The sequence below is a fragment of the Sander vitreus genome, chromosome 16, assembly GCF_031162955.1.
Source record: "Sander vitreus isolate 19-12246 chromosome 16, sanVit1, whole genome shotgun sequence".
Lineage (NCBI taxonomy): Eukaryota > Metazoa > Chordata > Actinopteri > Perciformes > Percidae > Sander > Sander vitreus.
Genome location: NC_135870.1, coordinates 230,001 through 245,969, shown reverse-complemented (window position 1 = coordinate 245,969; position 15,969 = coordinate 230,001). Strand labels below are relative to the sequence as shown.

At 36.9% G+C, this 15,969-nt stretch overlaps 1 protein-coding gene across 1 annotated transcript in view; it reads right to left on the bottom strand.

Moving 5' to 3' along the window:
- Window positions 1–760: 760 nt before the first annotated feature.
- The window catches only part of prpf4 (pre-mRNA splicing tri-snRNP complex factor PRPF4), a 20,901-nt gene continuing 5,692 nt past the window's right edge, over window positions 761–15,969 (bottom strand). The window contains exons 10-15 of the mRNA XM_078271600.1: window positions 15,542–15,631; window positions 5,313–5,435; window positions 4,819–4,926; window positions 3,449–3,567; window positions 1,679–1,785; window positions 761–936 (exon numbers count right to left, since the gene is read on the bottom strand). Coding sequence (XP_078127726.1) covers window positions 850–936; window positions 1,679–1,785; window positions 3,449–3,567; window positions 4,819–4,926; window positions 5,313–5,435; window positions 15,542–15,631 — 634 coding nt within the window. The 3' untranslated portion in view covers window positions 761–849. The remainder of the gene's footprint in view (window positions 937–1,678; window positions 1,786–3,448; window positions 3,568–4,818; window positions 4,927–5,312; window positions 5,436–15,541; window positions 15,632–15,969) is intronic.

The window sequence follows — 15,969 nt, the reverse complement described above, 5'->3', positions numbered from 1 at the left end:
TTCTCGTGTACCCCTTACATTAAATGAACAGTGACCCGTTCTCGTTTACCCCTTACATTAAATGAACAAAGTGACTCGCTCTCGTGTACTCTTACATTAAATGAACAGTGACCCGTTCTCGTTTACCCCTTACATTAAATGAACAAAGTGACCCGTTCTCGTTTACCCCTTACATTAAATGAACAGTGACCCGCTTTCGCTACCTCTTACATTAAATGAACAGTGACCCGCTCGCTAATCCCTTACATTAAATGAACAGTGACCCGTTCTCGTTTACCCCTTACATTAAATGAACAGTGACCCGTTCTCGTGTACCCCTTACATTAAATGAACAGTGACCCGTTCTCGTTTACCCCTTACATTAAATGAACAGTGACCCGTTCTCGTGTACCCCTTACATTAAATGAACAAAGTGACAAAGACAGGTTGAACAACAACAAAAAGTATCTAGAATAACTAGTGTTAAATGAACCGTGTGCAAAATGCTTTCTTCACCTTTTGAATATTAATGAATTGCATCAAACAGGCTGTACGGCCTATCAGAGCAGGGGGGACGTGAAGCGGCGTGTCGTGGACATCTGTAGCACGTTTCGAAATACTTTCTGTAACACACCCTGAAATAAATTGTCGGAAAAACCACAAAATTGGAAGAAAGATGATAGGACTGTGGTTTCTGTCACCATGGTAACAGGCAGATATTTATTAATCAAAAACTAAATAATCTTCATTTTATTCGTTTGAAAGAAAGACAAAAAAAATCCAAAATGTAAACTTTTTATTTTACTAAAACGGGAGAAAAAAAAAACAGAAACACTGATGTTATGACATCACCGTGACATCACCGTGACATCACTCAGTCAGCCAGAGTTTGAAGGTTCGGTCGTAGGAAGACGTGGCGATCAGTTTACCGTCTGGAGACACGTCAACACCCATCACCTGGAGACACACACACAGTTAATACACACACACACAGTTAATACACTCACACACAGTTAATACACTCACACACACACAGTTAATACACACACAGTTAATACACACACACACACACAGACACAGTTAATACACACACAGTTAATACACACACACACACAGTTAATACCCACAATACACACACACACACACAGTATACACACACACACACACACACACACACACAGTTAATACACACACACACACACAGTTAATACACACACAGTTAATACACACACACACACACAGTTAATACACACACAGTTAATACACACACACACACACACACACACACAGTTAATACACACACACAGACACACACACACACAGTTAATACACACACACACAGTTAATACACTCACACACACACACACACACACAGTTAATACACACACACACACTTAATACACACACACACAGTTAATACACACACACACACACAGTTAATACACACACACACACACACACACACAGACACAGTTAATACACACACACACACACACACACACACACACACAGTTAAGTTAATACACACACACACAAACACACAGTTAATACACACACACACAAACACACAGTTAATACACACACACACACACACACACAGTTAACACACACACACACACGGTCAATACACACACACACACACACACACACCCCCCCCCAGAGGCGTGTGAACGGACCAATCAGAGTTGAGCGTTCCTACCTTCCCCTCGTGTCCAGCGAGCGTCTTCAGTGGCGTCCAGCCCGGGTGGCTCCAGACCTTCGCCGTGTTGTCGTACGCTCCCGTCAACAGGAAGTGACCATCTGTGGCTGCACACACACAGGAAGTGATGTCAGAGACACAAACAGACAACAACAATATAAAATAATAAAATATAAAGTAAAAACAGGAAGTGAAAACAGGAAGTAACAGAGAAGTGTGTTTACGTTGGAAGCGGACGGCGGACACCAGGTTCTGGTGGGCGGGGACTGTGTACAGGCACTTCCTGTTTCTCAGCTCCCACACCTTACAGGTGTTATCTCCACTTCCTGTCGCTATGTGGTACCTGAACACACAATCACCACACAATCATCACACCACACAATGACCACACACACAATCACCACGACACACAATCATCAAAGGCACAAAGAAAACTTTGTCAAAAATATATTAATATTTTCTGAAACATTTTGTGACTGGCTGTGTGCTGCTCTGTGATTGGCTGTGTGCTGCTCTGTGATTGGCTGACCCGTTAGGGGAGAAGTGCACACTGTAGATCTCCTTCAGGTGTCCCTCCAGAAAGACAACGCAGCGTCCCGTCCTCAGGTCCCACACTCTGCCGAACGCATCCAGCCCTCTGGTTGGACGAGAGCAGAGAGGGGCGGGGCAGCAGACATTCAGACAGAGAGATGATTGGTCCACAGACAGACAGGGGGCGGGCACACAGAGAGAAGTATGTTAACCAAGATCATCAGCATGTATTACAGTGTGTATTAGTACCCAGTATCAGAGTGTGTATTAGTGCCCAGTATCAGAGTGTGTATTAGTGCCTAGTATCAGTGTGTATTAGTGCCCAGTATCAGAGTGTGTATTAGTGCCCAGTATCAGTGTGTGTATTAGTGCCCAGTATCAGAGTGTGTATTAGTGCCCAGTATCAGAGTGTGTATTAGTGCCCAGTATCAGAGTGTGTATTAGTGCCCAGTATCCGAGTGTGTATTAGTGCCAGTATTAGTACCCGGTAGCAGCCAGCGAGCCGTCAGGGTGGAAGTGGATATCGTGGACTCCTTTGCTGTGTCCTTCCTGATGGAGGATCTCCTCCTGAACCTCCAGATCCCACAGACGCCAGGAGTTATCATAACTACACACAGAGACACACACACAGACACACACACAGAGAGGGAGAGAGAGACAGACACAAAGTCAAGTGAGTAGTTGTTTGTTAGAAGGGATGACAGTATGATCTGAGTAAAAATATATATATGTAGTTATAGTACTGCTGTATATAGTTCTGCTGTATATAGATATATTTATCATGTATGCTGCATATAGATATAGGTATGCTGTATATAGGTATGCTGTATATAGGTATGCTGTATATAGGTATGCTGTATATAGGTATGCTGTATATAGGTATATTTATCACACACACAGACACACACACACAGAGACACAGTTAATACACACACACACACAGACACAGCTACTATACTACACACACACACACCTGTAGGCGTGAACGGACCAATCAGAGTTGAGCTGCTCCTACCTTCCCTCGTGTCCAGCGAGCGCCTTCAGTGGCGCTCCAGCCCGGGTGGCTCCAGACCTTCGCCGTGTTGTCGTACGCTCCCGTCAACAGGAAGTGACCATCTGTGGCTGCACACACACAGGAAGTGATGTCAGAGACACAAACAGACAACAACAATATAAAATAATAAAATATAAAGTAAAAACAGGAAGTGAAAACAGGAAGTAACAGAGAAGTGTGTTTACGTTGGAAGCGGACGGCGGACACCAGGTTCTGGTGGGCGGGGACTGTGTACAGGCACTTCCTGTTTCTCAGCTCCCACACCTTACAGGTGTTATCTCCACTTCCTGTCGCTATGTGGTACCTGAACACACAATCACCACACAATCATCACACCACACAATGACCACACCATCACCACACAATCACCACACAATGACCACACCATCACCACACCATCACCACACCATCACCACACAATGACCACACAATCACCACACAATGACCACACCATCACCACACAATGACCACACAATCACCACACCATCACCACACCATCACCACACCATCACAATCACCACACAATCACCACACCACACAATGACCACACAATCACCACACCATCACCACACCATCACCACACAATGACCACACAATCACCACACAATGACCACACCATCACCACACAATCACCACACCATCACCACACCATCACCACACAATGACCACACAATCACCACACCATCACCACACCATCACCACACCACACAATGACCACACCATCACCACACAATCATCACACCACACAATGACCACACCATCACCACACAATCACCACACCACACAATGACCACACCATCACCACACAATCACCACACAATGACCACACCATCACCACACCATCACCACACAATGACCACACAATCACCACACAATGACCACACCATCACCACACAATGACCACACCATCACCACACCATCACCACACAATCATCACACCACACAATCACCACACAATGACCACACCATCACCACACAATCACCACACCATCACCACACCACACAATGACCACACCATCACCACACAATCATCACACCACACAATGACCACACCATCACCACACAATCATCACACCACACAATGACCACACCATCACCACACAATCACCACACAATGACCACACCATCACCACACCATCACCACACAATGACCACACAATCACCACACAATGACCACACCATCACCACACAATCATCACACCACACAATGACCACACCATCACCACACAATCACCACACAATCACCACACAATCACCACACAATGACCACACCATCACCACACCATCACCACACAATGACCACACAATCACCACACAATGACCACACCATCACCACACAATGACCACACAATCACCACACCATCACCACACCATCACCACACCATCACAATCACCACACAATCATCACACCATCACCACACAATCACCACGACACACAATCATCAAAGGCACAAAGAAAACTTTGTCAAAAATATATTAATATTTTCTGAAACATTTTGTGACTGGCTGTGTGCTGCTCTGTGATTGGCTGTGTGCTGCTCTGTGATTGGCTGACCCGTTAGGGGAGAAGTGCACACTGTAGATCTCCTTCAGGTGTCCCTCCAGAAAGACAACGCAGCGTCCCGTCCTCAGGTCCCACACTCTGCCGAACGCATCCAGCCCTCTGGTTGGACGAGAGCAGAGAGGGGCGGGGCAGCAGACATTCAGACAGAGAGATGATTGGTCCACAGACAGACAGGGGGCGGGCACACAGAGAGAAGTATGTTAACCAAGATCATCAGCATGTATTACAGTGTGTATTAGTACCCAGTATCAGAGTGTGTATTAGTGCCCAGTATCAGAGTGTGTATTAGTGCCTAGTATCAGTGTGTATTAGTGCCCAGTATCAGTGTGTGTATTAGTGCCCAGTATCAGAGTGTGTATTAGTGCCCAGTATCAGAGTGTGTATTAGTGCCCAGTATCAGTGTGTATTAGTGTGTATTAGTGCCCAGTATCAGAGTGTGTATTAGTGCCCAGTATCCGAGTGTGTATTAGTGCCAGTATTAGTACCCGGTAGCAGCAAGCGAGCCATCAGGGTGGAAGTGGATATCGTGGACTCCTTTGCTGTGTCCTTCCTGATGGAGGATCTCCTCCTGAACCTCCAGATCCCACAGACGCCAGGAGTTATCATAACTACACACAGAGACACACACACAGACACACACACAGAGAGGGAGAGAGAGACAGACACAAAGTCAAGTGAGTAGTTGTTTGTTAGAAGGGATGACAGTATGATCTGAGTAAAAATATATATATGTAGTTATAGTACTGCTGTATATAGTTCTGCTGTATATAGATATATTTATCATGTATGCTGCATATAGATATGCTGTATATAGGTATATTTATGCTGCATATAGGTATGATGTATATAGGTATATTTATGGTGTATATAGATATAGGTATGCTGCATATAGGTATATTCATGGTGTATATAGATATAGGTATGCTGTATATAGGTATATTTATTCTACATATAGGTATATTTATGCTGCATATAGGTATGAAGTATATAGGTATGTTTATGGTATATATAGATATGCTGCATATAGGTATATTTATGCTGCATATAGGTATACTGTATATAGGTATATTTATGGTGTATATAGATATATGTATGCTGCATATAGGTATATTTATGCTGCATATAAGTATATTTATGGTGTATATAGGTATGGTGTATATAGGTATGCTGTATATAGGTATATGTATGCTGTATATGGTTATATTTATGCTTTATGTAGGTATGCTGTACATGTGTGTATACATATATATACTTATGCTGTATATAGGTATATTTATGGTGCATGTAGGTATGCTGTATATAGGTATATTTACGCTGTATATAGGTATATCTATAGGTATTGATATAGGTATGCTGTATATAGATATATTTATGCTGCATATAGGTATGCTGCATATAGGTATATTTATGCTGCATATAGGTATATTTATGCTGTATATAGGTATATTTATGGTGTATATTGATATAGGTATGCTGTATATAGGTATATTTATATATAGGTATGCTGTATATAGATATATTTATGGTGTATATAGATATAGGTATACTGCATATAGGTATATTTATGGTGTATTTAGGTATTCTGTATGTAGGTATATTTATATATAGGTATATCTATGCTATACCTAGGTATATTTATATATAGGTATATTTATGCTGTATATAGATATAGGTAAGCTGTATATAGGTATATTTATATATAGGTATGCTGCATATAGGTATATTTAAGCTGTATATAGGTATATTTATGGTGTATATAGGTATGCTGTATATAGGTATATTTATATAGGTATTTTTATGCTGTATATTAGGTATATTTATGCTGTATATTAGGTATATTTATGCTGTATATATGTATGCTGCATATAGGTATATTTATGCTGCATATAGGTATATTTATGCTGCATATAGGTATGCTGTATATAGGTATATTTATGGTGTATATAGACATAGGTATGCTGTATATAGGTATATTTATGGTGTATATAGGTATGCTGTATATAGGTATATTTATGCTGCATATAGGTATGCTGCATATAGGTATATTTATGCCGCATATAGGTATGCTGTATACAGGTATATTTATGCTGCATATAGGTATGCTGCGTATAGGTATATTCATGCTGCATATAGGTATGCTGCATATAGATATATTTATGCTGCATATAGGTATGCTGCATATAGGTATATGTATGCTGTATATAGGTATATGTATGCTCTATATGGTTATACTTATGCTGTATATAGGTATGCTGTATATAAGTGTGCATATATATATTTATGCTGTATATAGGTATATTTATGCTGCATATAGGTATATTTATGCTGTATATAGGTATACTGTATATATGTATATTTATGTTGCATATAGATATAGGTATGCTGTATATAGGTATATTTATGCTGTATATAGGTATGCTGCATATAGGTATATTTATGCTGTATATAGGTATATTTATGATGCATATAGGTATATTTATGCTGTATATAGGTATATTTATGCTGTATATAGGTATATTTATGCTGTATATAGGTATATTTATGCTGTATATAGGTATATTTATGCTGCATATAGGTATGTTGTATATAGGTATATTTATACTGTTTATATAGGTATATTTATGCTGCATTTAGGAACGCTGCATAGGCATATTTATGGTGATATAGGTATGCCGTATATAGGCATATTTATGCTGCATATAGGCATACTGTATATAGGTATATTTATGCTGCATATAGGGCATGTAAGTATATAGGTATGTTTATGGTATATATAGGTATGCTGCATATAGGTATATTTATGCTGCATATAGGTATACTGTATATAGGTATATTTATGCTGCATATAGACATAGGTATGCTGCATATAGGCATATTTATGCTGTATATAGATATAGTTTATGCTGCATATAGATATATTTATGCTGCATATAGGTATAGGCATGCTGCATATAGGCATATTTATGCTGTATATAGGCATATTTACGATGTATATAGGCATATGCTGCATATAGGTATATTTATGCTGCATATAGGCATGCTGCATATAGGCATATTTATGCTGCATATAGGTACATTTATGCTGTATATAGGCATATTTATGCTGTATATAGGCATATTGCATATAGGCATATGCATGCTGCATATAGGCATATTTATGCTGTATATAGATATATGCTGCATATAGGCATATTTATGCTGCATTATAGGCATGCTGTATATAGGCATATTTATGCTGCATATAGGCATGCTGCATATAGGCATATTTATGCTGCATATAGGCATATTTATGCTGCATATAGGCATATGTATGCTGCATATAGGCATATATAGCTGCATATAGGTATATTTTCATGCTGCATATAGGCATGCTGCATATAGGCATATTTATGCTGCATATAGGCATATGTATGCCGCATATAGGCATGCTGTATATAGGTATATTTATGCTGCATATAGGCATGCTGCATATAGGCATATTTATGCTGCATATAGGCATATTGTATGCTGTATATAGGGTATGCTGCATATAGGTATATTTATGCTGCATATAGGCATGCTGCATATAGGTATATTTATGCTGCATATAGGTATGCTGCATATAGGCATATTTATGCTGCATATAGGCATATGCTGCATATAGGTATATTTATGCTGCATATAGGCATATGTATGCTGTATATAGGTATATTTAGGCTGCATATAGGTATGCTGTATATAGGTATATTTATGCTGCATATAGGTATGCTGCATATAGGTATATTTATGCTGCATATAGGTATGCTGTATATAGGCATATTTATATTATAGTTATGCTGCATATAGGCATATTTATGCTGCATATAGGCATATGTATGCTGCATATAGGCATATTTATGCTGCATATAGGTATGCTGCATATAGGCATATTTATGCTGCATATAGGCATACGCTGCATATAGGCATATTTATGGTGCATATAGGCATGCTGTATATAGGCATATATATATGCTGTATATAGGCATGCTGCATATAGATTATAGGTATGCTGTATATAGGCATATTTATGCTACGCATATAGGCATATTTATGCTGTATATAGGCTATATTTATGCTGCATATAGGTATGCTGCATATAGGCATAGCATATTTATGCATGCTGCATATAGGCATATTTATGCTGCATACAGATACAGGCATGCTGCATATAGGCATATTTATGCTGCATATAGATATAGGTATGCTGTATATAGGTACATTTATGGTGTATATTGGTATGCTGTATACAGGTATATATAGGTATGCTGTATACAGGTATATTTATGCTGCATATAGGTATAGTTATGCTGCATATAGGTATAGTTATGCTGCATATAGGTATGCTGCATATAGGTATATTTATGCTGCATATAGGTATATTTATGCTGTATATAGGTATATTTATGCTGTATATAGGTATGCTGCATATAGGTATATTTATGCTGCATATAGGTATATTTATGCTGTATATAGGTATGCTGCATATAATTATATTTATACTGTGTATATAGGTATATTTATGCTGCATTTAGGAATGCTGCATGTAGATATATTTATGGTGGATATAGATATAGGTATGCTGTATATAGGTATATTTATATTTACTTATGCTGTATATAGGTATATTTATTAGTATATTGGTATAGGTATGCTGCATATAGGTATATTTATGATGCATATAGGTACGCTGTATATAGGTATATGTATGCTGCATATGGTTATTTATGCTGCATATAGGTATATTTATGATGCATATAGGTACGCTGTATATAGGTATATTTATTCTACATATAGGTATATGTATGCTGTATATGGTTATTTATGCTGTATATAGGTATATTTATGGTGTATATAGATATAGGTATGCTGCATATAGGTATATTTATGGTGTATATAGATATAGGTATGCTGTATATAAGTATATTTATGGTGTATATAGATATAGGTATGCTGTATATAGGTATATTTATGGTGCATATAGGTATACTGTATATAGGTATATTTATGCTGCATATAGGTATATTTATGCTGCATATAGGTATGAAGTATATAGGTATGTTTATGGTATATATACAGGCATGCTGCATATAGGCATATTTATGCCGCATATAGGTATACTGCATATAGGTATATGTATGCTGCATATAGGTATATTTATGCGTAGCATATAGGCATGCTGCATATAGGCATATGTCATGCTGCATATAGGTATATATGTATATAGGTATGCTGCATATAGGCATATTTATGCCGCATATAGGCATATGCATGCTGTATATAGGCATATTTATGCTGCATATAGGCATATTTATGCTGCATATAGGCATGCCGCATATAGGCATATTTATGCCGTATATAGGCATATTTATGCCGTATACAGGCATGCCGCATACAGGCATATTTCATGCTGCATACAGGCATGCTGCATACAGGCATATTTATGTCGCATACAGGCATGCTGCATATAGGCATATTTATGCTGCATATAGATATAGGCATGCTGTATATAGGCATATTTATGCTGCATATAGGCATGCCGCATATAGGCATGCATGCATATAGGCATATTTATGCTGTATATAGGCATATGTATATAGGCATATTTATGCATATACAGGCATGCTGCATATAGGCATATTTATGCCGCATATAGGTATGCTGCATATAGGTATATGTATGCTGCATACAGGCATATTTACGCTGCATATAGGCATATTTATGCTGCATATAGGCATGCCGCATACAGGCATATTTCATGCTGCATATAGGTATATGCATGCCGCATATAGGCATATTTCATGCTGCATACAGGCATGCTGCATACAGGCATATTTCATGCTGCATATAGGGCATGCTGCATACAGGCATATTTATGCTGCATATAGGCATGCCGCATTACAGGCATATTTCATGCCGCATACAGGCATGCTGCATATAGCATACTGCATACAGGCATGCATACAGGCATATTTATGGTGCATATAGACATACGCTGTATATAGGCATATTTATGCGTGCATATAGGCATGCTGCATATAGGCATATTTACCCGTATGCCGCATATAGGCATATTTCCATGCTGCATACAGGCATGCCGTATATAGGCATACTTTACGATGCATATAGATTATAGGCATGCCGCATATAGGCATATTTATGCCGCATATAGGCATGCTGCATACAGGCATATTTATGGTGCATATAGGCATGCTGCATACAGGCATATGTATGCTGCATATAGGCATATTTATGCTGCATACAGGCATGCTGCATATAGGCATATTTCATGCTGCATATAGGCATGCTGTATATAGGCATATTTCATGCTGCATACAGGCATGCTGCATATAGGCATATTTATGCTGCATACAGGTCATGCCGCATATAGGCATATTTCATGCTGCATATAGGCATGCTGCATATAGGCATATTCATGCCGCATACAGGCATGCTGCATATAGGCATATTTATGCTGCATATAGGCATGCTGCATATAGGCATATTTATGGTGCATATAGATATAGGCATGCTGTATATAGGCATATGCTATGCTGTATATAGGCATACTGTATATAGCGCATATAGTATGCATGCTGCATATAGGTATATTTATGCCGCATACAGGTACGCCGCATATAGGCATATTTATGCTGCATATAGGCATATTTATGCTGCATATAGGCATATTTATGCTGCATATAGGCATATGCTGCATATAGCATATTTATGGTGCATATAGGTATGCTGTATATAGGCATATTTATGCTGCATACAGATACAGGCATGCTGCATATAGGCATATTTATGCTGCATATAGGTACATGTATGCTGCATACAGGCATGCTGCATATAGGCATATTTATGCTGCATATAGGCATACTATGCTGCATATAGGCATATTTATGCTGCATATAGGCATATTTATGCCGCATATAGGCATATTTCTATGCTGCATACAGGCATATGTACATGCTGCATACAGGCATATGTATGCTGCATATAGGCATATTTCATACTGTGCATATAGGTATATTTATGCTGCATTATAGGCATGCTGCATATAGGCATATTTATGGTGCATATAGGCATATAGGCATGCTGTATATAGGCATATTTATATTTAGTTATGCTGCATATAGGCATATTTATGCTGCATATAGGCATAGGCATGCCGCATATAGGCATATTTATGCCGCATATAGGCATGCTGTATATAGGCATATTTATGCTGCATACAGATATAGGTATGCTGCATATAGGCATATTTATGGTGCATATAGATATGCTGCATACATAGGCATATTTATGCTGCATACAGGCATATGCATGCCGTATATAGGTCATATTTATGCCGCATACAGGCATGCTGCATACAGGCATATTTATGCTGCATATAGGCATGCTGCATATAGGTATATTTATGCTGCATATAGGCATATGCATGCTGCATATAGGTATAGGTATGCTGTATATAGATATATTTATGCTGTACATAGGTATATTTATGGTGTATATAGGTATGCTGCATATAAGTATATTTATGCTGCATACAGGTATATTTATGCTGCATATAGGTATACTTATGCTGCATATAGGTATGCTGCATATAGGTATATTTATGCTGTGTATAGGTATATTTATATAGAGGTATATCTATGCTGTATATAGGTATATTTATGCTGCATATAGATATAGATATGCTGTATATAGGTATATTCATGCTGTATATAGATATAGGTATGCTGTATATAGGTATATGTATGCTGTATATAGGTATGCTGTATATAAGCGTGTGTGTATATATATTTATGCTGTATATAGGTATATTTATGCTGCATATAGATATGCTGTATATAGGTATATTTATGCTGCATATAGGTATATTTATGCTGCATATAGGTATATTTATGCTGTATATAGGTATGCTGCATATAGGTATATTTATGGTGTATATAGGTATGCTGTATATAGGTATATTTATGCTGTATATAGGCGTGTATATATATATATATATATTTATGCTGTATATAGGTATATTTAGGCTGCATATAGGTATGCTGTATATAGGTATATTTATGCTGCATATAGGTATGCTGCATATAGGTATATTCATGCTGTATATAGATATACTGTATATAGGTATATTTATGCTGTATATAGGTATATTTATGCTGCATATAGGTATAGTTATGCTGCATATAGGTATATTTATGCTGTATATAGGTATATTTATACTGTATATAGGTATGCTGTATATAAATGTGTATATATACTGCTGGAGCTGCTACCCCCGCGACCCGACCCCGGATAAGCGGATGAAGATGGATGGATGGATGGATATGCTGCATATAGATATGCTGCATATAGGTATATTTATGCTGCATATAGGTATATTGTATATAGGTATATTTATACTGTGTATGCTGTATATAAGTGTGTATATATATTTATGCTGTATATAGGTATATTTATGCTGTATATAGGTATATTGTATATATGCCGCATATAGATATAGGTATGCTGTATATAGGTATGCTGTATATAGGTATATTTATGCTGTATATAGGTATGCTGTAAATAGGTATATTTATGCTGCATATAGGTATGTTTATGCTGTATATAGGTATATTTATACTGTGTATATAGGTATATTTATGCTGCATATAGGTATGCTGCATATAGGTATATTTATGGTGGATATAGGTATATTTATGCTGTATATAGGTATATTTATATTTAGTTATGCTGTTAATAGGTATATTTATGCAGTGTATAGGTATGCTGCATATAGGTATATTTATGATGCATATAGGTATATGTATGCTGTATATAGGTTATTTATGCTGTATATAAGTATATTTATGGTGTATATAGATATAGGTATGCTGTATATAGGTATATTTATGCTGCATATAAGTATGTTTATGGTGTATATAGGTATGCTGCATATAGGTATATTTATGCTGCATATAGGTATACTGTATATAGGTACATTTATGGTGTATATAGATATAGGTATGCTGTATATAGGCACATTTATGCTGTATATATATACAGGTATGCTGTATATGGTTATTTATGCTGTATATAGGTATATTTATGGTGTATATAGGTATGCTGTATATAGGTATATTTATGGTGTATATAGGTATGCTGCATATAAGTATATTTATGCTGCATATAGATATATTTATGGTGTATAAAAATATAGGTATGCTGTATATAGGTATATTTATGCTGTATATAGGTATGCTGTATATAGGTATATTTATGCTGCATATAGGTATATTTATGCTGTATATAGGTATGCTGTATATAGGTATATTTATGCTGCATATAGGTATGCTGCATATAGGTATATTTATGCTGCATATAGATATAGGTATACTGTATATAGGTATATTTATGGTGTATATAGATATAGGTATGCTGTATATAGGTACATTTATCATGTATATAGATATAGGTATGCTGTATATAGGTATATATAGTTATAGGTATGCTGTATATAGATATATTTATGCTGCATATAGGTATGCTGCATATAAGTATATTTATGCTGTATATAGGTATGCTGCATATAGGTATATTTATGCTGCATACAGGTATATTTATGCTGCATATAGGTATGCTGTATACAGGTATATTTATGCTGCATATATGTATGCTGTATATAGGTATATTTATGCTGTATAGAGGTATATTTATGCTGCATATAAATATATTTATGCTGTATATATGTATATTTATGATGCATATAGATATGCTGCATATAGGTATATTTATACTGTATATAGGTATATTTATGCTGCATATAAGTATATTTATGCTGTATATAGGTATATTTAGGCTGCATATAGGTATGCTGCTAATAGGTATATTTATGCAGTATATAGGTATGCTGTATACAGGTATATTTATGCTGCATATAGGTATGCTGCATATAGGTATAGTTATGCTGCATATAGGTATATTCATGCTGCATAGAGGTATATTTATGCTGCATATAGGTATGCTGTATATACGTGTGTGTGTGTATATATATATATATATATATATATATATATATATATAGGTATATTTATGGTGTATATAGATATAGGTATACTGTGTATGTATGTATATAGATATAGGTATGCTGTGTATGTATATATATATATATATATATATATATATATATATATATATATATATAGGGATGCTGTATATATTTATATATAGGTATATTTATGCTGTATATATAGGGATGCTGTATATATTTATATATAGGTATATTTATGCTGTATATAGATATAGGTATGCTGTATATATTTATATATAAGTATATTTATGCATGTATATTTATGCTGTATATAGGTATATTTATATATGTATGCTGTATATAGATATAGGGATGCTGTATATAGGTATATTTATATACTTATGCTGTATATAGATATAGGGATGCTGTATATAGGTATATAGGGATGCTGTATATATTTATATAAAGGTATATTTATGCTGTATATAGATATAGGTATGCTGTATATATTCATATATAAGTATATTTATGCAGGTATATAGGTATAGGGATGCTGTATATAGGTATATTTATGCTGTATATAGATATAGGGATGGTGTATATAGATATAGGGATGGTGTATATAGGTATATTTATATATTTATGCTGTATATAGGCATATAGAGAGATTGTTACCTGGTAGTTCCCAGAAACCTCCCTGATGGGTGCCAGGACACTCGGGACACTCGCTCGCTGTGACCCTCGATGTCCGCCACCGGCTCATCGCTACGGCAACCACACAGAGAGAGAGAGACAGGTACAGTGACCACATGAAGAGAGAGAGACAGGTACAGTGACAACATGAAGACAGAGAGAGAGAGAGACAGGTACAGTGACAACATGAAGACAGAGAGAGACACAGGTACAGTGACAACATGAAGACAGAGAGAGAGAGAGACAGGTACAGTGACAACATGAAGACAGAGAGACAGGTACAGTGACCACATGAAGAGAGAGAGAGAGAGAGAGAGAGAGAGAGAGAGAGAGAGGTACAGTGACAACATGAAGACAGAGAGACAGGTACAGTGACCACATGAAGACAGAGAGAGACACAGGTACAGTGA